Source organism: Falco rusticolus, chromosome 9 (genome assembly GCF_015220075.1).
Source record: "Falco rusticolus isolate bFalRus1 chromosome 9, bFalRus1.pri, whole genome shotgun sequence".
Taxonomy (NCBI): domain Eukaryota; kingdom Metazoa; phylum Chordata; class Aves; order Falconiformes; family Falconidae; genus Falco; species Falco rusticolus.
In genome coordinates this window covers 40156959-40183648 of record NC_051195.1, presented here as the reverse complement: position 1 = coordinate 40183648, position 26690 = coordinate 40156959, and the positions used below count along the sequence as shown (strand labels likewise).

The 26690-nt window shown below is 56.1% G+C and overlaps 1 protein-coding gene across 1 annotated transcript; it reads left to right on the top strand.

Moving 5' to 3' along the window:
- The first annotated feature begins 620 nt into the window (after positions 1–620).
- Positions 621–26690, top strand: PRRX2 (paired related homeobox 2). The gene is made up of 4 exons (XM_037401230.1): positions 621–865; positions 22190–22374; positions 22549–22727; positions 23293–26690. Exons 1-4 carry the CDS (start codon positions 622–624, stop codon positions 23426–23428), a joined length of 744 nt encoding a protein of 247 aa, XP_037257127.1. The 5' UTR covers position 621; the 3' UTR covers positions 23429–26690.

The following is a 26690-nucleotide window of genomic DNA, read 5'->3' as shown; positions in this document are numbered from 1 at the left end:
GGGGCCATGTCCCCCGCTAACCTGCAGGTCACCTTTCCCTCAAGCCCCATTTGGGGCTGAGTTTCTCCAGCCCCTCTACTTCCCTACACCCACCCCCCCACCCCCCCCCCGGAGCGCAGCCACTTACACTTGTTGATAGAAGCACTTAAAGCCAGGCTGGTGGGGGGAAATGATGTGGATAGGGTAATAGGGGGGCAACAGTGGGTCTCCCTCCCTCTCTGCCCCCCCCCCCCCCCGCCCCTTTTCCGCGCCTTGGCTGCCGGCGGTGCTCGGCCCCTGGCAGGGGGGCAGGTCGCCGTGCCGGGGAGGGGGGGGGGGGCGAGGGGCCGCCCCGCTCGGCTCGGAACAGGGGCGTTTGTTTGAACAGCTCCAGAGCAAAGAGCTGGGGAAGAAAGTTTGGGCTGGGAGCGTGGTTTTTTCCCCAGACGTCAGCACAAGGCGGAACGGGCTGGGGAGGGAGCCGGACTCACAGGGCAGCCGTGATTTCCCCCCCCCCCCCCTTTTTAAGAAAATTATTATTTAAATTTTTTTTATATTTTTTGGGGGGGGGGGGGGGAAGGGGAAAGGGGCCGGGGAGCGGCCCGGCATCTCGGGGTGGGCTACGGGCTGGGGGTGGGAGCCATGGACTCGGCGCCAGCTTTCGCCATGGACAAGCCGTTCGCCCCCGGCACCGTGCGCGGCCCGGAGCCGCCCGAAAACCCTCAAAGCCGGAAAAACTTCAGCGTGAGCCACCTCCTCGACCTGGAGGAGGTGGCAGCCGGTATGAACGGGACCCCCCCGGCCGGTCCCCCGCCCGCCGGTGGCGGCAAGGCCATGCCGGAGCCGTCGGGAGGCAGCAGCGGCAGTGAGGCGGCGCCCCAGGACGGTGAGTCCCGCCGCCCCGGGTGGGTCCCCCTCGGTGCGGGGCAGTTCTGGGGATGGGGTGCCCCCGGCGTCCCCCAGGCCGGGCTGCAGAACCGCGGTGCCCCTGCGCAGCGCCGGGCACCGCGGAAAAAAGGGTGTTGGTATCCCCTCGCGACGGGGTGGGAGGCACCGGGATAGCGGGTGGAGGCGAGGGGTAACCCCCGTCGGGGCGAGCTGCGGGGGTGCCGACACTCCGATGGTTGGGGCAGAGGGACCCCGCACCGGGGAGAGAGGGCACATGGACCCCGCACCGGCTGCCTCCCCGCCGGCACCGGAGGTGGCGGGTATTGGACGGTCCCGGGCAGCCCCGGCGCGCCGGGGCTGCGCGGCCCACGGGGTCCCCCCCTTCCCCCGGGGCTCCCCGCCTGGGTTTCCGGGCCCGGGGAGCGGAGGCGGCCCGGCGGGGCCGTGGAGACCGGGACGTAGCGGTCTTCTCCCGGCGCCCGCCGCAGCACGTTTCCGGGCCGGTAGCACCGGCAGCGACGGGCCGGCGGGGACAAAGCCGGGGCTGGAAGAGGGGACGGGGATCGACCCGGGACCCGACTTCGTCGTGCACGGTCTGGCAGCTTTTAACGCTTTTTTACCGGGGCAACCCCGCCTGCCCAGGGACTCCGCGGCTGCAGCCCTCGCTGGGCTCCGTGCATCCTTCCGCGCCGCTCCGCAGGCCCCGGCGCATCCCGGCTCCCGTGCCTGGGGCGGGGGGCGAGGAGGATCCGCCCCGTCCCTGCGGCAAAGCTCCGGCCCGAGGGCGCCCGGCAGCCCCCAGAGCCCTCACGGAGCCGAATGTCCCCTCGGGGCACGGGGGGGAGATGGGGATGGGGAAGGAGAGGGGGTGCGGAGCATGGGGTGGAGATGCAGCCCCACCACACCTCCCCACGGCCCGGGCCCTGGTGCCCACCCCGGGGCACTCTGCGAAGTGGCATCCCCCAAATGTGCCTCCCGACTGGACTTTGGTACCCCGAGCTTGTTTTCTGCAGCCCCTGGGGTGCAGCCCTGGGGTGCTGACGGCCCTGCCGAGGGCTTAATCCGCACCTGGCCGGGGTGCCCAGCCCACCCAGGAAGCTGTGCCAGTGAAGGGGCTCAGCTCACCCCAGAGGCTGCCCAAGACGTGTGGTGAGGGGCTCCTAGCAAGAACCCCCCTCCCCCACAGGGTGCTCCCCACTGTCCCCTCCCGTGGCTTCCACATTGTGTGCAGGTCTGAAGAATCTTTCTCCTATCCACATCTGACTCCCTGCACAACCTCCGTCCTCCATGGAGAAGGCCTGCTGAGCCTCTGCTTGGGATGCTGAGGGGTGGGTGAGGCTGGATGCTGCTTTCTGGGATGGTATCTGGTATTTTTGGCATTGTTTCCCATCCTCTCTCCCTTTCCCTTGGGTTTTATTTGTACTTCTCGCAATGCCTTTGGGACTGTGGTGAGGTTTTTGCCTGCTGATGGGACTATACAGGGGGACAGTATGCCATGGTGGGATCACTGCAGCTTTTGGAAACCCAGCCCAGCCTGCAGCAGCCAGCTCATCTCACAGGCCTATTTGCAAAACAGCAGAGAAACTACCCACCTTGCTGAGCTCCTACTGCACCCCAAAGAGGTTCAGTGGGAACTGGGGGTGATGGAAATACCAGAGTGAGAGAGGTTGAGAGAGAGAGAGAGAGAGGAAAGGGAGCTGGCTGATCCCCACAAGCCCATTTTTCACCCCGAAGGCCCATTCCTCCTGGGGCAGAGGTCCTGTGGGGTTTGGCCAACTGATCCTAGCATCGCTGGACCACGAGGGATATTTTCCATTAGCACCTGTTTCAGTGAGGTTGCAGGGATGAAGACACCGGCAGCATCTGGGATGCTCTGACAACCCATCCAGGAGTGGAAGCATTTCTCCCTGTGATCTCACCTGGAGGAAGAAATACCTGAGTGATGAGAGCTGGGAGCAGTAGGCAAGAGAGCAAGGAAACAGAGAAGAAATCCTGTGTGCATGCAAACATCAGCTTGTGAGACCCGTTACCCACTGCCACTGCCTTAACTGGGATGCAGTTTCCTAAACTGAGATGGGGAGACCCTAAATACCAGGCAAATGCCCTGCCTTTGCAAGCATCAGCATTTTGCTACACATCTGTGATGCTTTCGGCATCAGTGTGGTGACAGCAGAGGAACTTTTACTGGTAACGTTATCTTTTATTGGCATCCTAAAGTAAAAAAAAAAAATCTCTCAGCATTTTCTCTCATCTTCCTCTTCACAATCATGGCTTTTTCTGCCAGATGCAAGTTTGGAGCCCTGCAGGTCACTGGCAGTGGGTTTATTATCAATGCAAATGGGCCCCAGTACCTGAGTGTCTCTCTGCGGGGTGTGGCTCTGCGCTCTGCCTGGGAAGCCATTATCAGGGTCATCGCACTGGTGAGTTGGAGGAAGAGCAGCCCCGAGCCTGCTGTGATGCTGCTGGCACCCCCTCCGCCGGGCAGGTCTTGCCGTGGTCTGGGGGGCCACGCTGGCAGAGCTGGCACAGGGCTGCTTTAGGCAGCCCCAGGCTGTGCTCAGCAGACTGCAACCTCAACAAAATCCTCTCCCTTTTCCCAGGTGGCCGCAGCAGGAGGAGGCTTCTGTTCCAGAGGCTGGCAGAGCCAGAGAAACTTGGGGTAGGGTTTTATTCTTTGCAGAGGGGGATTCAACCCCCTCCTGCTTTTACTCACCGTTCTTAGCCCACAGTCCTCCCCACTGGGGCGGGTGGCTGGGGACAACCCCACATCCAGGGCCTTGAGCACATCTCTCCTCCAGGAGCAGCCCCTGGCACATCCCTTCCTGTTGGCATCGAGGACCAGAGCTGTCCCCGCCTCCCTCTCCAGCCAAGGGGGCTGCTCAGCCCCTGCCTTGGCCCCAGCCCCAAAGTGGCCCTGAGGGCACCCAGTGCATCCACATGGGAGAATGAGTACAAATATCTGTGCAACGTGTTGCTCTCATGGCACCCCAAAATTAAGAGGCAGAAATCCCACAAGCCAGGCGAGAGTGAGGAAATGCCAACAGGGTGGTGCAGGCTTGTCCCCATCCTCATAGTCAACTTCATTCTCCCCTGGAGCCATGCAGCAGTCTCCCTTCGAAAACCTTCTGCACAACTTCTGAGGTCTTGAAAGCTTGTTCACCTCCTTTCATTAGACTAACAAATAATGTGTAACGCGAAACATCTGTTAACAACAGCCCTTAATGTTCTCAAGATGATAAAGCAGGAGGGTAATTTTAGCCAGCAGGCCTTGACTGATGGCTTTTCAAACAATGAACTTACTTTTGGTGCCGCCTGGGGATGGGAGAGGGAGTCGGGCGCTGGCTCCAGCGGCTGCTTCAGGGCTGAAAACTCAAAAAAGCCACTTTTGTCACAGCTGGGCTTGGAGGAAGGACTGTAGTCCCTCCAAGGGGATCCTCCAGCATGGGGCATGCATGCATTGCCCGTTTGGCTGCAGCCAACGGGACTGGGCGATGGCATGGGGAGATCTGGTGGCCCCTGGGCATCCCATTTGTAGAACAGCTTCTGGGGCCCTTTCCTCACCCCCCGGGGCAACAGGGACCCTCTGACCCATGCTGGGGCTGTGGGAATGCTGAGCAGAGCAGTGATGGAGTGAGAGGAGAGGCTACACCTGAGGGGGCAGAGGGGATTAAGATGATGTTACAGGAAATTGGTTTTGGTTTAATTTCATAAACGAAAGCAGTTGAAAAGGGAGAAGCATGGCAGGGAGGGGCAGGGACCTGGTAACAGAATGGAAAAGGGGAAGGGACTGGCTTTTGGGGTCAAGCAGCGGCTGATTGCCCCAAGCAGCCCTGTTGCTGCTCCCAAGGCTTGGGCACCTTCTGTGGGGCAGAGCCATCCCAGCTGATGTCCCCATGGTGGCCCAGCTCAGGGGCTCTGCTAGTCCTGGCTCATGGGACACAATTCGGCTGTGCTTCTCTGCCTTTCCAAATGCTGCTTGTCCCTGCTGGATGGGGGGCACAGCTCGGGGACACCTTGGCCCTCCTGGCTGCATGGGCAGGAGGCAGCTCTGTAACACCACGACTGCTGAAAAAGGGCCAGGATGTGCCTGTGGGGATCTGCCTTCCCTGGGACATCTGTGCACGTACACGGCTTGGCTGCAATTACACTCAGCATCATTGACTTGTGGCTGACCCCCTGTGCCTAGCTCAGGGCAACACAAACCCGTGGGCCCAGCAAGGTTGGGCCATGGGCATGGGGAGCCAGCCAAGACCCCCCTGCCTCATAACCCTGGACCTGTCACACTCCTTTCTCCAGCATGCATCTGCTTTCTGTGGCCCCAAAAGTGCTGGAAATCTCCCAAACTCCTCTGCTAGGAGGCTTGCTGTGGCTTCTGGATGACTGCTCAGGGAGGGACAGGGCTGCTGGGACCCTGACTCAGCCCTCATTGGTGGGAAGAGGCTTTGAGAAGCATCTGATGGACCTGGCTGCAGCTCTCCAAGGAAAGGCTCTTGTGCTTTTGTCTCCCCACAGGATGGGACAGCTGGGGTCCCTGCTGCTTGGGGTGGCACTGTGAACTGCTTACCCCAGCCTGGGGGGATGACATTAGGATGTGCTGGGGTGGGACATGACCCGCCAGTGGGCAGCAAGGCTGGGGTGCAGGGTTTACAGCACCTGTTGTCCCTCACTGGTCCCCAAAACAGCATCAGTTGAGGGTGCCTGGGGGCAGGAGCCCCTGTCTGTGGCATCCTTCCAAGCTGGCAGACCTTCTGCAGGGTCCTTGGTGGGGATGGTTTCCATGTGGTAGAACCAGGAACAGTGGCATCCAAAGCAACGGGGGAGGCAAACCATCTCAGTCCTTGTAAGGCCAGCACAGCCAGGATGGGTGGCACCAGGACAGGAGCCATCTTTGCACAGCCATGACTCTCTGCAACTAGATGCCACCTTCACTGTCCCCAGTGCCTGCCTGGGGACATCCCCCTGCTTGAAGGGCTTTGAGGGCTGCAGACACAGAGACAAGGGTGTTTGTTTTTTTTTTTTTACACATAAGGATGATGCTCAAGGGGCTGCTTGAGTGGGACGGTCTAGAGGGGAGGGGACAGCATAGCCAGGCCTTGTACCCGAGACCAGCAGTTGCCCATTGCATGATGCCAGCAGGTCCCCAGTACAGCATCCATCAGTGCATATTGAGTAAATGCCAATTAATCCGGGTGGGAGCTCCCTGCCCCAGCCCACCTCCCAACCCTCCACGTTTGTTTGCGCTTAGTGCAAGGCCAGCAACAGGCAAGGGATGGATGGGGAGCCTGACGTGTTCTGGCTCACCCAGACAGTTTCCAGCCATGCACAGGGAGCCTGGTCTATCCCAGTCAGGAAAAAAAGGGGCTAGGGGAGGGACCCACCCCCCACCCTGCACCCCCCTGGGCTGCTGCAGGGCACAGGGGACAGTCCGAACCGGCAGTGTGATCCCTGCAGGCAGGCTTCGGCCCCCCTGACTGGGGACCCCGCCACCATGGCTCTCACCCTGTGTCACTGCCATGGGACCCACTGTCCTGCGGGTGGTCCCCTATCACACAGAGGAGGAGAAACTGGTTCCCCAGGTCTCACTGATCCAAAACCCACGGCCATGGTGGGGGGGGCTGGGCAGGGAGTGGTGCTTTTCTTATGGTGCAGGCAGGACAAGAGGCTGAGTTAGGTCACAGGCCTGCCAAAACCAGCCAGAGCAGCATAAACAGCTGCCAGGCACAGGCAGGGAGGGAGGGAGGGAGGGACCCTGGGGTGGGGGTCATGGCTGGGAGACCCCAGGTCTCACGGGGTTTCTGGCATGGGGCTCACCCTGCTACCACTACTCTGTGCTTCTCCGTGCCCTCCAGCTCCAAAGGGCGACACTCACTCACCATCCTGCTCCTCCTGCAGTGACACCTGCTCACCATCTTGCTTCTCCCTGTGTGCTGGAAGGATGCTGTGTGCCCTGGGGTACAGTCAGGCTCTTACTGACTGGTGGCACCTGGCTCCAATTTGGGGAAAATCTGTACCCAAATGGGCTGAACACATCCAGCTGGGCTCTGAGCTCCCCCACCCCAGTTCAGGGGGCTCTGGGTTGAAGTGGGGATTTTTGCAGCCCCAGGAAGGAGCCCTGCTTGCTCAGAGTCCTCCCCAGGGGTGCAGGAGACCTACCAGCACATTTTTTGCAGCATTTGCAGGACTCTGTGGGGTCCCTGCACATGTTTGTATCTGTGCCAGGAGAAGCTGCTGCCAGAGGGTAAAGAGAAAAAAAACCCAAATCAGGGCCTGGGGAGATGGGTCCCCTCTTGCTGGGGAAGCCTGAGAGCAGAGCAGCTTTAGCCAGGCCGGGAAAATCACTTTCCTCCCCACTTCTCGCTGCTGGGATTTTTCTCCCCTCAGCACCCCCAGTGAGCCAGGTTTTTGAAAGGCATCGCCACCAAGGATGCTCATTCCCACCCCACTTTCCAGCAGGGAAAGGGTGCAGGAGCATGGGACAGAGCTGCAAAAGCTACTGCTCGACAGGGTCTGGAGGGGACAGCAGGGGGACACTGGGCTTTGCCCCACTCCCTTGGGAGCCCTGGCAGCACCCACTGATGTGCTTTAAGCCCCAGCAGCAGCTCAGACACCCCTGTGGCACAGCCATCCCCAGCACAGGAGGGTGCCTGGGCATGGGGACACCTTGCCTGTTCCCCCTGGGGCTGTTATGTCTAGCTCAACCAGGAACAGCTCAGTGCAAGACTATTTCCCCTGTCCTTTTGGGCTGTTATTTCAGGGAACAGGGCTGATTCACAGGAAAAATATGAAATTTCGGCTCAGCGCAGCCAAGATGGGTGAATTTCAACGAATCAGCATTTTAAGAGAGCCTGGGTGTGTGTCTGTAGCTGGGAGGCTGATGAAATGATTTGGGGCTTTGAGGCTGCCTCGTTAGAAACCCTCCTCTCTCCCAGGGAGTGGGGCTGATCACTCCTTCTCCTGGGGCTGATTCCTTTCAACCATGAGGAGTTATCCCCCCCGAGCTGTAAAAACGTTGAGCTGAAGGGATGAGGTTTGAGGCAGGATGGGCTCTGGGTGCTTTGGGGCTGGTAGAGGCTTGATGTCCACAGGCTGGCACCTCGTCCCCTCCCTGCAGTGCAAGCAGCAGCTGGAAGGAGTTATCCCCCACTATGGGATCCCTGAGCCACGGAGCAGGCTCAGGGCATCCTTTAAAATGCCGAGGCAGTAGGTTGTAGCCAGGCTGAGCTGGGACTGGGCAAGGATTTAGACCAGGCTTAATGCAGATCAGGTTTTTTTGCTGGCTGGAAAAAGCAACTGGGAGAGGGTGCAAGTGTGGCTGGCAGAGGCAGCTGTCCCTTGCCCAGTCCTGGTGCCTGTGCAGGGCCAGCAATGCCCAGCTGAGTCAGGAAGAATGGGGAAAGCAAACCTGGTGGAGGAAGGGCTGATCTGGAATTTCAAGGTGGTTTTCTGATGCCTGTTGGCCAGCGCTGCTCCAGCACGGCAGAACTGCTTTGTAGGCCTCCACATTTCTGAGAATTAAAAAAAAAAAATCCCACCCTCACCCTTGAGGCATTCCCAATATTTGTGTCCGCCCAAGGGACACATGGCTGCAGGCGATGTTTTCCAAAAACTTCCCACGGCAGTGTAATGAAATGTCCTGTCCACACTCAGCAACCCTCATGGAATGCTTCTCTGCCCTGTGCTTCCCCTGGGAAAACCAGCCCCAGCACTGGGACCTGCTGGGGGCATTACTGGGGGTGCAGGGGGGTCCGGCTCCTTCTTGCTTGGCAGCCCCTTGCCCATGGACAGCCCATGCTGGCAGCTCCAGCTGCGGGTCCCCTAGTAGAGAGTTGGGGGTTAAATGGGATGCTGATGTCGGAGGGGCTGGGGGAAATTATCCCAGCTCGGAGGGGCAGTGACACCCCTCTGGGGACATGAGGGGGACAGATGGAGTCCCCTTTACCACCCCCCTTCCCTGCAGCTCTGCTGGCAACTGCCCCATCTGTGCATGCTGCTGGGGTGCAAACAGCAGCTCGGGAGGCCGCAGGCATTAATTGGGCAGGACGTGTAACAAGGCCGCCGTGCTGCTCCTTCACCCCAGGGCTGGGGGGCCAGCAGCCCCTGAGAGCCAGGGCAGGGCCAGGGGTGCAGCTCAGGTCCTGGGGGGACGCCGGGCAGGCAGGGAGCCTTCAGAGAGCGGGCTGCTGGCCCCCTCCCCTTCCCTCCTCATCCCCCTTTGGAGTGCATATAATAAAGCAGCTTTTCAGCTGTGGCTGCAGTGATAGATCAGGAAGAATTGTATGAGTCTATTAAAGTCTGTGTGTCTCTGAATGGAGACTGTGGCTAAGCCAGGCGCCAGGCTCGCGCATTGAACCAGATGTGGAGAGGCGCCATCCTTTCCAGCCACTGAATCTGAGAGGCTGCAGGCTTCACACGCAAGGAAACTGGAGTGCACATGGCAGGGGAGCCGGGGGAGCGCCGGGGAGCACATGGCAGCGCTGGTGCGAGTGGGGCGCTGGGGAGGGGGCAGCGCCCAGGCCCTCCTCACAGGCACGGGAGCTGAGCCTGGGGGCTGCGGAGAGCAGCCCAGCTACAGAGCTGGAACAGAGGGGCTGGCGCAGCAGGTTGTGCTGCCCTGGGCTGCGGGCTGCACCCCAAGTTGTGCAGAGCATTGGTGGGGCCGGGTTGTGCTGCACCTGGAGCTGTGCAGGGCATTGCAGTGTGTGTGTGGGGGGGATTGCATTGCACCCCAAGTCATGCAGAGGGACTGCATTGTACCACAGGCCATGTGGCACATTGCTTGGGCGGGGTGGGAGCCACATTGCACCCCGAGTTGTACAGAGCAATGCAATATGTGTATGGGGGGAGCTTCATTGCACCCCAAGCTGTACAGGGCATTACAGGGGGAGGGAGTGTTGCATTGTACCCTGGGTCACACAGGGGAATTGCATTGTATCCCAGGTCATGTTGGTCATTGTTAGGTGGGGGGACTGCACTGCACCTCAAGCTGCCCAGTGCACTGCAGTGTGTGTGTGTGTGTCATTGCACCCTGAGCTGTGCAGGGCATTGCAGGAGCTGGGGACGGGGAGGCGTGTTGCATTGCTACAGGGGTGTGTTGGGGATAGGAGTAGCAGTGATGCTGCAGGGGAGCACACAGGGGACCCCATACACAGTGCTGGGCGGGCAGTGGGGAGCAAAAAGCCTGGTCCGACAGCAGCACGGCTGAGGAGGGTGTGGGATGGGGTAATGGGCAGGGACAGCTCTATCACCAAACCCACCGGTGCTGCAGGGCTGCTCCTGCCTCTGCCTGCAGCAGCCTCCTGTGGGTCCAGGAGAGGGAAAGAGAGAAGGAAGGAAGGGAAGCGAGAGGGAAGGACAGAAGGAAAGCAGGATGCTGTCCTGCCGGGGACAGCCGTGGCTGGCAGTGTGGGGAACTGGTTGCCCCGTGAACTGGGATCCTGTGCCCCCAGAAAAGGTGTGAAGCAGAGTCCGTCTGTGGGGTGCTGTGGAGGGGACATTGGTTATGTGGGGATGGCCACTGGCACGGTGCTGCTCGGGGCCATGCTGGGCTAGGCTCAGGCCAGGGTGGCCACCACACTCCCTCCTCACAAGTTTCACTTTTTCAGCTGGGCTTGCCACATGGCTGTAATTTGGGGGTTGTAAATACCTCAGGGGAATTTTTAAATTAAAAAAATAACTGTTTTCATTTAAATTAAAAGACACTGAAGCATTTCTATTAGTATTAGAGGTTTATAAAACTTAAAACAAATGTCGAAACTAAACTACCAGGCACTGTCCATTTTGCAAAGGCCTTTGCATGTTCAGCACAACCTGGTTGGTTACGCGTTGAGGGTTAAGTTTTAATGGGATTTATATGAGAGCACCTGGAGGTCCCTGACCCACACCTTGGGACCCTAACCACCAGTGCCACCATGTCCCTGACTTTGCTCCTGGCTCATTTTGGGGGCCTTGGCCAGCTGGGTGCTGGGATCATGGTCCCCAGTGTGGCAAGATGATGTTTGGGCTCCCTGGGGACCCAAAGGGGATGAAAGCTTGGGGTGATGAGGATGAGGGTCTCAGCTCGACTGGGCTTGCAGAAGAGGGACCTCGATGCAGCTGCCCCTACCCTGGCATCTCCAAGGTGTCACCTGGTGTCCTGCCTGTGGCTGGCACTTGCCCCCAGCAACCTGCCTGCTGTACTGTCCCCGCCATCCATTTGATTCCTTCCATTCCCACTGTCCCCGCCACGCACAGCTCTGCTTTAACCTGGAAACAGTTAACCAGGCTGGGTTTAAAAAAAAAACAAAATACGAGCCACTTATTAAAATGAATGTTTTACAATAAATTTGGCGAGAGGCCACCGACCTCAAATGAAAACCAGACAGGAGGACAGCGATGCTGCTTGCTGGCAAGGGTTTCCAGGACGTCTGTGCGTGCAGGCACCCACAAGAGTCCTCCTTAGAGCAGTGGTGGGATGGGGTCCCAGCTGGGGGCTCACAACCATCCCACACCCTGGCCAAATGTGCTGGTGTCCCAGGGCCCAGGGACACTGGCTGACAGCCGTGGGACAGGCTCAGCAGGTGCTGGCGCTCACTGATAAAATGGGTGCTAGGTGGCATCTTGGCCTCAGTGTGAAAAACACCCAATTGGCCTCAAAAAAGGGAGGGGAGATGGGGTGGTGGCAGGAGGCAGCAGGAGGGGACACCGTGGGGATTCCCACCATTCCCCCTGGTCCCTGCCTGTCATCTTCCCTCCGCCTTGGCAGTGACCCTAATGTGATGGGGTCTGTGCTTTAACCTCGTGGGCTGGTGTTGGGTTTCCGTGCCAGATGCCATTGGGGCTGGCTTGGTATGGGCGTTTGCTTATTAAATTTCAAGAAACCACCTTTTTTGGGGGTGGGGGTGGGTGGGGGGAGACGAAGGCTGGGATTGCCATGCCAGGGGTCCCTGGCTGGGAGCCAGCCCTCTACACAGCATTCCTGCTATGCAGCTCTGGCTGATTACTTTTGTTTTAAACACTGTGCAACAGTCCCAGCAAGCTCTTGACACTGTGATGGTCTGAGGCACCCATCATCCCGTCCCACTCCCAGCCCCTGGGGAAGCCCACTTTGCAGTTAAAGCTGAGTTTTCAGCAGAGCTTTGCAAGTGCAGGCGGGTGCTGCTCTCAGGGCTGGTGCTTGCACAAGTCTCATTAGCGTTAACTAATTACACATGGCTGGTGCCCTGCTGAGAAATCATGTCACCTGTTATGACAGGTGGCCATGTGCGAGCAATGTTGGTATCTCTGCAGCTGCGTCAGGGATGCACCAAATTGTGCCTAAAATGTTTGCAGTATGGGGAGAGAAGAAACATCTGTTGTGCTCAGCCCCAACGCAGGACAGTGGGGTCTGTCTGTCCTGACATTGTCCATCCTGGCATCACCTGTCCCTGCATCCCACTCGCCAATGGCTGTGGGGGGCCACCGTAGCCATCCCCTCTGCCCAGACCCCTTAGCTGCAGTGCCCGGGGCTGACCCAAACCCCAGCATTTTGGCAATGGAGCCCAGGCTGGCCATTTCCCTGCACTGCAGAAGCCCATTCACACATCTGTTAACCATCACCAGCCCTGCCACTCTCCATGCTCAGCTATTTTAATGCATGGCATAACCGGTGCTGGGAAAGCAGGGAGGCTGTGTCCTGGGTAGGTACCCAGGGGCTTCGTCCCCTGGGGCATCCTGGGGTGCTACAGCAGTGTGAGGTGCAGGACAGCCCAAGCACTGGTCTTGTCCCACTCCAAGAAGGTCTCGTGGCTGGGAGATGAAAGCAACCCCCTGCTGGTGAATGCCTCCTCACCAGGGATGCTCCCAGCCAGCGGCGGCTGGGGGAGAGCCAGAGCCTTTTGTTGGTCCCCAGGCCTCTGCCGTGGGGGCTGGCAGATTTGTGGGAGAATAAAATTAAAATTCCTGCTCTCCCGTCAGTCAGTGCCACTCTGTACTTGGCCCGGCTTGGTGCTTCAAACCTACCATTGTGCCTTTCCCCGAGGCCCTTGGCTGTGCCATGAGGGCTTCAGCTTGCTCGGCCAAGTGGCTCCTGCCACCCCTGGCCCCATGGCCGCGAGCATCTGCTCAAGGAGCCCTTCGGTCTGACACAGTTCTCTGAGCACCCCTGGGCGATGCTGGGAGCTGTGGCACAGCACACACCACATCCCTGTATCTACCCTGTTTCCTCTCCCTCTGGCATTTGCAGGGGACATCCCAGAGCAGCACCATTGTGGCTGAGTTTTTGGAGGCTCTGTGTGACCCTGGCCCCTAGACAAAGGGGGATCCTACAGGGGAGTGAACCCCCTTGAGCTGCATGTTCCCTTGCTGCAGGCAGTGAAGATGCCAGACTCTGCCCAGACCCTGACCACACAAAGCCGACTGCAGTGTCCAGCTGTCACTGCCACAGTGCCACTGTCCCCAGCAGACTTGCACAGACAACAGACCTGTCCCAAGAGGCTTTTCTCCTCACCCTGCCATCCTTTAGGGGGAAACTGGGGTACCTGGCAGGGAGCAGCACCCCAGCTCACCTGCTGCTCCGCTCCTCTGTGGTTCCATCCCTGCAGAGACCTGACACAATGGAGGCGATGGCGGCACTGGAGCCGGGACAGCCCATTGTGACAGGCTGTGGTTGCAGCTTCGTCCGTGTGCACAGGGTGCTCTTGGCAGCTCCTGAAAGTGCTTTGCCAGGCTGTGGTCACACGCTGCATGGGCATGGCCAAAGGAGGGAATTTTTCACTTGCAGATCAAGCCCAAGGGATGTGCTCGGCACCCCGGGTCCCAGGCTTGATGCTCTGGGCTGGTGCCACTCATCTGCAGGCACAGCCAGGCAGTCTGATCGCTGTGGCCCTGCACAATGGCCCTGGCTCCCAGGGTGCGTGGGAGCCAGGTGGCTGGGAAAGGGTAGCAAGAGGCTTCACTGAGTCCTGCACCGGGTGCCAAAACTGCTGCAAGACTTTAAAGGCTGTTTCTGTATCCGTTGTTTCAGGGGATGCTGATGGTGCCAGGATCTGTGGTCTGGATCCCACCACAGGGTCGAGGCTGGGGCCAGGATGTTGGGGTGCATCCCAGAGCTGGTGAACCTGGCAGTGGGGTCTGCCCCAGTCCCCTTCTCTAAAGGTCTCTCCACAGGCAGGCAGTTCCCACTCCAGATAAAAGGCAGGTGATGGCACCATCTCCCTCAGCCACCTAGGAGAGTTGGGGGCAGAACTTCTTGTACCGCTCAGCCCTCTCCCACTGAGCTTCACAGCCAAAGATGTTCCCCAGCCCCTTCCTGAGGCTTGATGACATCCCACCAACCCTGCCTCCTCCTTCAGGGAATGCAGCTGCAATTAATTCATTAAACACTTCTGCTGACATAGGAGCTGGCCATGCCAAAACACTGTTCCTGGGGCCTGGCCTCAACTGGGTGAGCGCCGCACTGGGCTGTGTGTGAGCCTCCAGCCGGGGCAGGAGGGAGTGTTGGGGAGTGTTGAGCATGACAAAGCCTTGGGGATTTACCTGTGGCAGATGACTGCAGCCCCATGGATTTCACCAGCTTTCAGCTTTTCAGTGCATCCTCTCTGAATCACAGCACACAACTGGGCTGGCCAGGTCTTCACCTGCCTTCTCCAGCATCTGGTTTCCCTCTCATCATCCCCTTCTTCCTTCATCCCCTCTCTTCCTCCCCTCCTCACTGTGACCTCCTGATCTTCTCCCTCTTGTGTACTTGGGCTTAGCAGCAGATAAATCACTGCCGCCCTTGCTGGAGAGCCAGTTTTGAACATGCTCACAGCTTTTGCCAGTGAATTTGGTGGCTGCTGCTGGGCTGGGACCATCCCTAAGAGAGGCAGTGTCCTGTGACATGGGGCTTCCTCTTTCCAGGTTCCTTCTGGTCCCAAAACCCAGCTAAGCATCATGTTCTCACTGTGTTTACTGCACTAAAGATAGGGATGACCCAAAAAAAGGCTTCAGTGCTGCCATTGGGTTGCAAGCACAGGTTGGACACATCCCCACTGGGATGCAGGGATGCTGCTGGCTCAGCTGGCTCTCCAGGAGCTTCCTGGCTTGCTCAGGCTTTCAGTTGGACATGCTGCAGTGGATGCTCAGGCACCACACACCATCCCTAACATCACTGCCGAGCAGCAATTGCAGCTTCTGGGGGTGCAAGGGGAAAAGCCTCCTGGGCTCGGGGGTTCAGGTTCTGCATGGAGCATCCCTGGGGTTGCAGCACTCTGGGCAGAGGCCTCCCAAAAGTTGAGTGTCCGTGCAGCCAGGGGCAGCAAACCGTGGCACTGGGTGGTTTCTGGCCGGTGCAGCAGCAGTTCTATAACCATAAAACAGTCTGCTGCTGCCTGTCAGTGAGCACAGGCTAAGGCCCTCCCGGGACAGCCTTGGCCTCTTTCTTGGTCCAGGCTTTTGCTGCTCCTTTTTAACAGAGACACTTTTCCCCCAGCAAAACTGGCAGCCTGTAAAAACGTGTCAGCGTTTCAGTTTTTTCACAATTAATGAGGTGAAACATCCTCGGAAACATTTCGCTGTAATGTTTCTCCAGTAGCTGAGACTTGCCCCTCTCTTAAATTTTTCATGTACAGCACTTGAGCTGAGAAAGTTTCCTTCGGACTCAGCACATTTGGACACCCCCCCAGTTTCAGTCCCGCCCCCCCCCCAAGCCTCCGGCATTCCTGGGGTCTTCACGAGGCTGGGGCTGGAGGGGAGCAGGGAGCAGCAATGGCCTGGGACAAGGAGGTCAGAGGGAGGGGCTGGCAGCCCCCATTCCCCAGGGACACCCAGTCCCTTGTGCCTGCAGGTTGTTCCCAGGATGGGTTTGGATGTCCCAGCATTGCACTGAGCAAAGACAGGTAGGGCGCGTAGGGCTTGGTGGTGCCAGGGGTCTTCTCCCCTGGGTAGCAGGGTGAAACCACCCAGAAAACGGAGCTACGTTGATACGGTTTTGCCCCCAACCTGCAATGTTTTGTTGGTCCCGTGTACCCAAGCTGGGCTCACTGGTGCGTGCAGGAAAGGCAGCTCAGCTGGGTGACCCAGCACAGAGGGGCAGCTTCTGAGCTGCCTCTCAGCCCCCCCGGGGCTTCCCGAGATGGTTCGGGGAGATTAAGGACCTGTAGTGACACAGGCACCCTCCACCATTGCTTCTGCAACAAACCCTGTGCAGCCTGCGTTGGCGAACAGGGACAAGCCCCCAGCTCCCCTTTGGCTGGTAGAGCATCCCTCCTGCCATCCCTTCGTGTTGCAAAGCCCCAGTGTGGCCAGGTAAACACCCCCGGGGCTCCCAGACTGTCCCCTGCTGTGTTCCAAGACAGGGCAGCACTGGCAGTAGCTGCTGGAAAGGGGGTTCAGCCGTACTCAGTTGCCCATGCACCCCCATGTCACCCCTTCAGCTTTGAGTGTCTCGGCTGAAGGTTATAGGATAAAAAGGAGGCGGAGCTGTTGGACACCATGGAGGGGCAATTCCCAAACCCAAGATCTTTGCTCCAACACTGCTTGCCACAATTCAAAGGGAAATGCTTCCTCCCCATCGCATGATTTAGAGGAACAAGTTAAACAATTACACATGAAACTTTGGCGGACATCATCGCCAGAGCTCTCCTCGCTTCCCCCAAGTGTATAAAGGGAGTCCACATGTTTACCAAGAGAGACCATGGGAGAAACGAAAGACATTGTTTTTCCAAAGGATTTCTTGGCTGTAAAAGGCCTCCACCACCCTGCGGCTTCCCTGATGAAGGTCCAGCGTTAATTTGTTAAATCCACATCAAGTGCCCAGAGAACCCGTTGTTTATTTTTGCTAATTCAGCCGGCCGAGATCAAATTGGGGTTTTATTTGTTAAGGATAAACCTTAATTAATAAAAGCTATTTATTTGGTTAGAGCCGGCTGCAGCCTGAGGGTCAGATATGCCATGATCATTATTTCAAGTAAAACAAACCCAAAATGTCTCTCAACACTTTGAAAAACGTAGAAACTTAGAGGGTTGAATTTATTTGTCTTAGGAAGAATTTACAGCTAATTCCCTCCAGGCTATTTCAACCCTTAAATTATACCCAAGAAGAAAAAAGGGGGAGAAAAAATGCCATTCCAGGCCGAGAAGGGAAGTAAATGGTAAGGCAGATTTGATCATTTGGCTGGGGAGGGGGTGAAAAATTTAAAGCTTAAAAGGTCTTTGGCAAACTGCTTGCAAATAAATGGAAAGCGTGAAATAATTTAACGGCAGAAAACTGTTTGGGGCTCCAGGGTCTATGGAAAATTAAACACGTTGGAGGAGATGTAGCCTGGGTTTTTTGCAGGAGAAGGTTGAACTTGCTCTCTCTTGGCACAGGCCCTGAAAAAGGGGGGTATTTGTACCCCAAAGCCAAGCATCAGAGCTGGAGCCAGCAAAACCTATCTCAGGATGTGGCAGTGCACGCAGGGGGGTGGTTTGCAGCATCATCTAGGGGAGAGACAGTGGCTTACAGTCAGCAGAGATGACCATCCAGGTCACAAGGACACTGCTAGGCAAACACTGCACTCTGGGATGAGTATTTTGCAAAGAAATCCCCCAAACTGGGAGTCCAGAGGGGAGCTGCCCCACAGTGGGAAACAGCATTGTTGGCAATGGAGCCCACCACTGAAAACCATCCTGAGGGATGAGCTGTCCTGCCAGAGCATCCCTGCCTGGGGATGTTGTGGTCCCCAGGGCTCAGACCTGTGAGCAGCTGGGATGTTAAATGCTGGTTAGGTCTGGATCACAGCTGCACAGAGGTCGTTTATCGCTTACTAATGGAGGTTGTAAGTCGAAGCTGAAGTCTTGGTGGAAATCTAGTGAAAATTACCTCTTTACAGCACTCGGTGGCTGCTGTGTGGGAGGCTGGGGGCCCTGCCAAGTGTGGGGTCCCCTCATGGCAAGCCCAGCACCTGAGCTTCAGCAGCTGAAACCCACTGAGTCCTTCCTATGGAAAACTAAGAGAAGCACAGAGGGGAAAGTCAAGAGCTGGAGAAGTGGGCTTGGTTGGCGCTGAGCTGAACCAGCACAGCTCTGACCCAGCAGTACTGGGGTTGTTGCCTTTGCGAACGAGGCAGGACCAGTCACTCCCCAGTTCTCGGTGGCAGGGCAGCTGTCTGGCCCAGCACAGCACAGCACAGGCTTGCTAGCATCAGTATTCCTGCACAGAGGAGGGTTTTGGGGTGAGCCCCAGCACCCCACAGCAGCCGTAGGACAGAGTGCCGGCCCCCTGGCTGCCCGCAGCTCTCAGGCAGGCAGCGTTGCCTGCAGTTGGGCATCACAGAGAGGAGGCTGGAGGTCACCCAGGCTGCATCCAGCACCCCAAAATTCATCCACATCACAGAGATAAAAAAGACTTGTGTCTTTTCTAACACACTGGCTTTTTTTTGTTGAAGCGCACTGGACCCATGCTGCTCTGTGCAAAGCCCCTGCTCCTCCCTCTCCTCATCCTCCCCCACATGTCATCTTTTGTTCTTCAGTAACATTATCCCCCATTTTACCCCTTCCACTGCAAACTTTTTTTCCCCTTTAGCGGAAATTGCAGTCAGTGGAAGATAAATACACTGAAGGCAAAGATGGCAGGGGGATGGCTCTGGAGTCCCCTCTGACCTCGGGGTTAAACAATCAAGCCAATACCTCCAGTTGTGCCCCAGAAAAAAACCCAAAATATAACTGACAAAGGCTTTCTCCGTAACCATCCCTAGCACTGCTTTGGGGCAAAAGACGGACAACAGCAAGCTGGGTTTTAACTTTGTGCAATTACAAACTCTTATTCCTGGAAGCCCATCGGGTCAGGGAACTGGTTTTTGATTTCTCCCATCAAGGTGTCAGCAGATCTGGTTAAACCAAATTCCTGCAGTTGGGTGGCAGCAAGATGGCAGGGAGTCTTCAGGGGACTCAACCCATCCCCTTCCCTGTTCCTTCTCCAGGGCCACAGAGTGCTTAGCGATCCTTATTTCTGGAAAGTGGATTTGGGGCTATTAAAGCATCTCTGATAGAAGCGATCTGGCCTAACTTTGCACACTGTAAACCTGTCAGACAGGCCACCAGCAATTAGGGTAGCATTTATCTGGTCCTACAAGCCTGTGATTCCGGAGCTAATGGGGAAAAGGTGTTGATCCATTACCAAGGCTCATCCTTGAGCGGAGCTGAGGACCCAGGCAAGCACCCCAGCTTGTGGTGCACTCCTGCAGTGCAGAGATGGGGTGGAAAATGAGGGTGAAAATTAACGTAGTAGATAACTGAGCTGGAAAGCAAAGGGTTGGGGGTGGGGATTGGGGAGCTCTGAGCTACGTCAGAGTACAGCATGCTTTAGGGAAGGTGTGAGTAGGTGGGGAAGGGGTTTTGGCCACCAGCATCCTCTGAGAAGCTCCCTGGAGCATTGCACAGGATTTTATGGTGCAGAAGAAGGTCCCTCCATTAAAACCAGCAATAGGGGATGAACAAAATGCCCCAACCCAGGCATGGTCTAGGGCTTGCAGCTGTCCAAGTACCCAGGAACTGCTGGCACCTGGATGCATCCTGACCCAGTTCCAGTCTTAAATCTCCATCCCAGCACACCTGCCAGCCCCATTCAGGAATCGCGCAGCACCAGCTGCATCCCACAACCATTTAGCTCTTGCCTGCATAGGTTTGGGGAGATAGAAGCCAGCCAGAAACAGGGCCAGATCCTACAGAGCTGGTTTGAGAATCTGAGAAACTTCTCCTCCTCCTCCTTGCTTTCAGCCAAATTAGAGTGGGTGAGAGAAGCCATCACTTATGGAAAAGTCCTACAGCCAGATTTTAAATCAAGGACAAAACCAAAAGGGATTTAAATTTTATGTAGACATTTACTAGGGTTCTGTTGAAATTTTTGCCAGTTAAAGGGGGGAGGGCAGTGGGTGCCCTTGGTGATGGCACTTTTTGAACTGAGCCCTATCTTATAATTTCCCTAGAAGCCCTATGGGGTGGCCATAAACCCACAAGGAAATGTCTGTCACCCTGTCACACCCTGTAGCTCCTTCCCAGCCGGATGGTTCCCATTTCAGTCCCAGGGCCCCGGAAAACTCCATGGCTGGACTTCATGTATTTTAATCTAGCGGTGCATTAGCTTGCTGAAGGAAAACAGGACCAAAAAAGGAGTTTAACTAAAAGGGGCAACTGGAAAGCAGAGACTGGCAGAACATTTGAAGCTGCAGGAACAAGGGCTGGAGGGAATCTGGAGAATTTTATTTGTGAGCCTTTAAACATGAACAGCAGTGAAGGGCAGCCTGTGGTTTCCTGGCCAGGGAAAGGGCCTCAGACCTGCAGGTATTTCAGGCACAGCACCATCCGTCTTGTCTTTACCCAACCAAGAAGGCCACGTCCCAAATACAAGAGTACAGGCTGTTTCCAGCCGAAGGGATGGTCAACCAATGTCCTAATGCACCTAGAGCACAATAGAAGACCCAGAGAAATGCTGGCAGCTGCAGCAAGGCCCTGGGAGGTAGATCGTTTTCCTTCCCTTCCCATACAGGGATGCTCTCCTTTTCCCACAGTCCCAGCAGTTTGGCCCCATCATGGCCAAAACGATGCAGCATCCCTGCAAGTGCCTGGGAGATGGGGAACAGGGCTGGTGGTGGTGCCCAGGTCCCACATCCACATCCCTGCATTTTGTCCTTCCAGCGCAACGCTCCTTCCCTTAACAGGTCAGGGTGCTGGAGGCCCTCAGCACTCCCAGGCCCCAGCACTGGTCTTCACTGTAGCAAAGCACCAGAGAAGTCATCTGCTCTTTCCAGGAGGCCACTGCCAGTAATGGAAATACATTTAATTCTTCCTCCTCTGCCGCATCCCCTGCCCTGGCTCATGTTTGGTACTGGAATGCTGTTGGTGGCATCAGCTAGCAGCATGGTTTTCAGAGAAGGGTGTAAGGAAACTGCAGTAGTTTGAGCTTGAATCTTGCTTTGGACAGAAGGTGATTAGTCCCAGGGACAACCTTCCAGCAGACTCTTTGGGTTTCTCTGGTCCTCAGGGTTCATCTCAGGATGGGACAGCCCTTGGGAGTGGCATATGAGGCAGGAAGGGCCCTTAGGGACTTGATGGAGAACTTGGTGGAGGTTTCATGGCTGGAATTATTCAGAATTAAGGTCCAAGAAGGTTTTTCTGGCCTTAAAAATTTTGGAACCCATAGTTTTCTCCTCCTCAACAGCTTGGTGGTGTCTTGAAGCAGAAGAGTAAATTAATATCCCTTCCTATAGATTGTTACTTGCTCAAGTATCATCTGAAAACTTATTAAATATGTGCAGTGTATCAAGATAGCTTATTAGCAAGTATTTATTTCTTGAGCATATTTAGGGAGCTGTAATTCCTGCCATCACAGCCTCTGCAATGGTATAGCGCAGAAAACCCCAATATAACCCCACTATGAATCAGAATGTCATACAACTATTAACATTTCAAATAATTCCAAAATACTTTCCCACCAGTAGGTACAGATTGGATCCAGATGCTCTATTAACTGAAAGAATAATTAACCAGTACCTCCGTAAGGAAGAACAACAAGACGTGTTCCGTGTGAAGTCTTTGCAGGCAGCTGACTGGGTATCTCAGAAAAAGACTTCATAAACTTATCCAAACCTGATGATATTAGTGACAAAGAGGAGATTAATCTCAACCTGGCTGAAAGCCCAAGATCAATACTGAGAAACCAAACTACACCCTCAGCTTCATGTTTCCATGAGCCAGCGGAGCCAGAAATAAACACTGCAGAGTCTGAGCTCTGCAAGATGCAGTGGTATTTGTTCCTAGCTCCAAAGACCAGGGCTGGATGAGCAGGTGCTCAGCTGCAGTCCTGTGTCACCTTGGGGATGTGCCACAGCTGGGTCTTCAGGGGGTGCTGGAGGGCGGAGCCAAGACTTACATCTCAGAGATGTTTTGCTGCTGAATTTCCATCGCCATCCATGAAAACTTGACCTAAACCCTTAGTAAGAGCCAAGCCCCAGACATCCTGTGGATGTGTCCCTGTTGCAGGTAGGCTGTGAGACGCAGTCCCAGCAGTTTGGGTCAAGTGCTGCCCCAGAATCCACTGAGAATGGCATTCAAAAATCAGGTCCAGGTGGCTTTAGCCAGGTGTGAAACCACCACAGGTCTTTGCAAATGTTAGGTTTAGCCCTAAGCTCCAGCAGGTGCTAAAATAGGTTTTGATTCTCATGGAGACCACAAGGTTGCACATATGCTGCTCCTCACAGAGTCCCAGGTGCCCACAGGGAGCACAGCTGGTACTGAGCAGGGCAGTGCAGGCCCCTAGGAAGACTCGAGCCTGGCTGGGTCCCCATATGGGGTCTTCAGGGTCTCAAAGGGGTCTGGCTCTCATGTGGCCTCTTCTGTGCTTTCCCCACAGGTGAGAGCCTGAGCCCAAGCTGTGGCGGAGCCAAGAGGAAGAAGAAGCAGAGGAGGAACCGCACCACCTTCAACAGCAGCCAGCTGCAGGCTCTGGAGAGAGTCTTCGAGAGGACGCACTACCCCGATGCCTTTGTGCGGGAGGAGCTGGCGAGAAGAGTCAACCTCAGCGAGGCAAGAGTCCAGGTGAGCAAAGGTTTGTGTGGGAGAAAACAACACCCTCTGCCTTGTCGGCCGGTGAGAGCAGGGACTGTCCGCTCTCTCATTTCATCCTGCACATGACTATGATCAGTAGGACAGATGCTTGGGACGTTCCTGCTCACGCCGGGTCCTCGCTGACCACCTTCCTTCTCTGCACAGGTGTGGTTTCAGAACCGGAGAGCCAAGTTTCGCCGTAATGAGAGGGCAATGCTGGCCAACAGATCAGCATCACTCCTCAAATCCTACAGCCAAGAAGCAGCCATTGAGCAGCCCATGGCACCGCGGCCCACCGCGCTGACCCCGGAGTATCTCTCCTGGACCAGCACCTCCCCGTACAGGTAGGTGCAGGTGCTGGAGAAGCTGGGGAGGATGTGGCCACAGGACAGGCTGCCCAGGATCCAGCCCACCACCATGGGAGCGCAGCCCTGTGCTGCTGTTGAGGACGTGGGGAGTTTTATGGGGCCAAAAGGAGCTTGTCCGGCTTTGCTTTGGGAACCTGTTTCAGCCCCATCTGAGCATCCCCTGCCCGCCACTGAACAGGCTCCCCTGCCTCCATGCATTTTGGGGCTGGAGGGGGGCCCCTGGCCCTCACAAGAGTTTCATTTAGCTTCATGCTAATCCTTCCCACATCTCAGCATAGGAGGTGGCATGGATCCCTTCTGGTTCCCAGCTCTCCATGTCCAGCTGTCTTGTCCAAAATCTCAAGGCAGGGCCTCCTGGTGCACAGTTTGAGGGGTTCCCATGTGCATCCAGCCACATAAAAATGCTGAAGCCTTGACTGCTCTTGTGGGAGCTGTCTAAGAGGGGACAGCCAGTCTGGCCTGGGGAGCCAGCAGGACTGCATGGCACACGGGGACTCCTTCGTGGGCCATGCCTCATTCCTCTCCTGCTCCCTCCCCACAGCACTGTGCCCTCCTACAGCTCCAGCGGGACTGCAACGCCCACCCAAGGGGTGAACATGGCCAACAGCATTGCCAGTCTGCGCCTCAAAGCCAAAGAGTTCAGCCTTCATCAGAACCAGGTGCCAACTGTGAACTGACCAGGGCAAAGCCCACCTCATGGCCTCATTCCAGGATACAGCGTGAAGCTCCTGTGCCAGTCCAGGACGAATCTGCAGCCTGCCCAACCCACATGCCACTCATCCAATGTGTCAGCACCTCTCCTCTCCTCTTCCCTTTTGAAGGTAGAGTCAGTCCCAGGACAGAGTGGCACATAATTATAGCCACATATGGAGCAAACTTGGTTAGAAACTTGCTTTTCCGCGCACCCTTATAATAAAAGGCTATATATACACACACATACCCCCCACACGCTCTTCGAGGACAGACAGACTTGCCAAGGAAACAAGAATTTGCTTCCAAACATGGGAGGATCTTGGACTATTGGATTTGACCAATTTGGGTATCTCACCCAGAGAGCCAAAGAGTTATTGGGTCTTCTCCTCCCGCAGGGACAGCGCGCAGCAGTGGGAGGATCAAGAGCCCCCCTTTCTGCCAGGCTGTGACTCGCGGCGCTCAACCGTGCGTGCCGAAGCAGACCCGCACATTCACCTCTCTGTGCATCCCCAGCCATGGTGCTTGGGAGAGACTTTGGGAAGCTGACAGCTCACCCCTGCCACAGCCGATCCCAGCCAGCCCCCTGCACACCACACTGCCTACATCTAGGAGCTGCCTATGTCAATGGCATCAGGCTTTCCTCCTTCCCAGAGGAGTGAGGAGGGCTGGAGCATCTGCACAGACTTGCTCTGAGTCTGTGAGCTCTTCTGCAAGCTGGGGGGAGCATTGCTGATCCCCAGGCAGGCACTGTTGCCCTGCCTTGGTGGGTTTGTGAGCGATTCTGCAGAGCCCCAGGTCATTGAACCGTCCCAGGGAAAGAGAAAATTGGAAAAAGCTGTTGGGTTTCAGCTGAGTAGGCGGCTCCCAGTGCTTCGTGCCAACGGCAAAGCAGGCTTTGCCTTCCGGAGGCACAGCCTCCCCATCGGCAGCTCCACAGATGTGTGTGGGGGTCTGGGGCTGACTCCATGGGGGTGGGCTTTTTTGGTTTTGCAGAAAGGAAATGGTTTCCCTCTTGTCCCACCCCGCTGTGCAGCTTAATGAAGTTGCAAGGTGGGATGTGCAGGGGGATGGACACAGGGTGTGCAGCCTTGCCCCAGGCTGGCACTGCCCCAGTCCTTTGCCCACTGAGCCACAGAGAGATGCACCCTTCACCTTCCCCTACCAATACCACAGCACCAGGGGACGAGCTGGAGTGATGGAGGTTTTACCCTGTGGACAAAGCTCTCTGGGAACCAGACCACCCTTTCCTCACTCACCACAAAGAGCCACCAGCTCAGGTGGGTGGCTTGGATGGAGAAGACACCAGCCCTTCTTGCCTAGAAGGGCTTAGTCCCACTGAGGACTGTAGCAGTAGATCTGAGAATTAATACAACAATTGCTGAGGTTCTTCCTCCACACAAACATCCTCCAGTGTGTGACACCAAGGCTGAAAGTTTTCCAACTACACATGTGCCCACCCAAGTCCCCACCGCTCCCAGGAGCATCCTCTCCCTTTCCCACTGCTCCCTTTCACACTGCAGCTGTACATGGTACCCAGTGGCTGCAGCACTAGGACCCTCAGCTTCACCCCAGGCAGCTCTTGCCCAGGGGGACTCACTCAGCACCCAGAGCTGGAGACCTGGCGGTAGAACCAGGAAAGCAGCACATCTCTTCTGGTTAGGGATGAAGCAGCCCCTCCATCCTGCCCCCAGCCCCAGCTTTCTCTGCTCCCCACAGTGCAGCCTCCCAGCTGGGGACAGCTGCCTCCTCCTCAAGCACAGCGGGCAAAGAGGGGGCACAGCCTGACTGACACTGCCCACCTCATCCAGGGAGCAAAGTCACCCTAAATACTCACCCTGTGCCCCACACCCCTATTTCCAGGGCCAGTATCCTCCACCATTTCCCATGCCAGAAAGGGAGCACACAGCTCCCCATGCCACAGTGAGACACCACAGAGACATGCCAGGCTGGGGGGAAGATGGATCCACTGTGAATCAAATCATTTGCCATGAGAAATGCAGCTTGGGGCGGGAGGAGGGGGCTGGGGAGGAGGTGTTCCTATTCCCATGGAAAGCACAGGGCTCTTTTTTCGGTTATACAAGATGAAACCACAGGGATATAAATGTCACTGCCTCTTTGAGAGCATTAATGAAAATAAACCCATTTAATAGTTTGCAGATGCCGTTTCTGTAAACCTAAAAAAAGCAGGGAATAAATATTTCTTCACTAAATATCTATATGTATATATATATTTGAAAACATTTGCTCCTAATCTTAGGCCCCTCCTTCACCGTGCTCTTGACAGCTTATCACAGCTTGTCAGTCAGCGCTGAAGATTCACCAAGACAAGATACAAATTGCACCCATGGAGGGGTAGCAGGACAGAGGGATTATTGTAATCTAAGCTCCCTCTCACCCTTCCTATTTGTACATTTCAATTACTTGTAACAAGATCCACGGTGGATTTTTTTTTTTCTCCTCTTCTGCATGTCTGTGTTTTGGAAATTTTTGTAAGGTTTTTGTAAAAACAACTCTTGTGAAATAATGGAGGAATAAATATTTTACTGAGTAGAGACATGTCTGCGTGTGTGACAGGGACATGGCTCTTTCCTTGCTGGCCGCTGTGGTTTCCCCACCTGCCTTAGACAAGCACCATGGGCAGGGGACCCGACAGCTATGACAGAGCCACCTTCACCTGATGTCATGGTGGCACCTCACAACTTCTCCAAGACCTGGATTTCATCCCAGAGTCCCAAACAGCAAGTGGCCCACATGCCCCAGGAGAGGAGCAGGAGCCAACAGCTCACAAATTCCCCACGAAGCAGCAGCTCATGTTAACACCAGCCCCAGTTCACACCACAGCTCTGGGAGCAGCACCCGACTTTCCCCCCAGCAGCAAGGGAATGGGCTGAGATGGGATGCGGCCAAGAGCAGGCAGCAGAGCCCCTGGCTTCTAGGTGATCAGGCCAAATCCAGCACTGCAAATTAGGGGAAACCTATAAACACCAATTGATGCTCCACAGACATTAGGGATGAGACAACCCATCCTCTTGGGACAAGTGCTCATCAGTGACCCCAGCAGAGACCACCACAAAGTTATCGCACAGCCCTGGGAGCCAGAAAGAGGCGACACAGAAGTCTGGACCTGTGCAGAGAATTGGAGGCAGCGGAGAAATAAGATTGTCTTCAACACATCATCACTGCCTGCACACCCAGGTACTTGAACAGATGCTGCTCTGTCAAGCACACAGACTTAGTAAGGGCTGG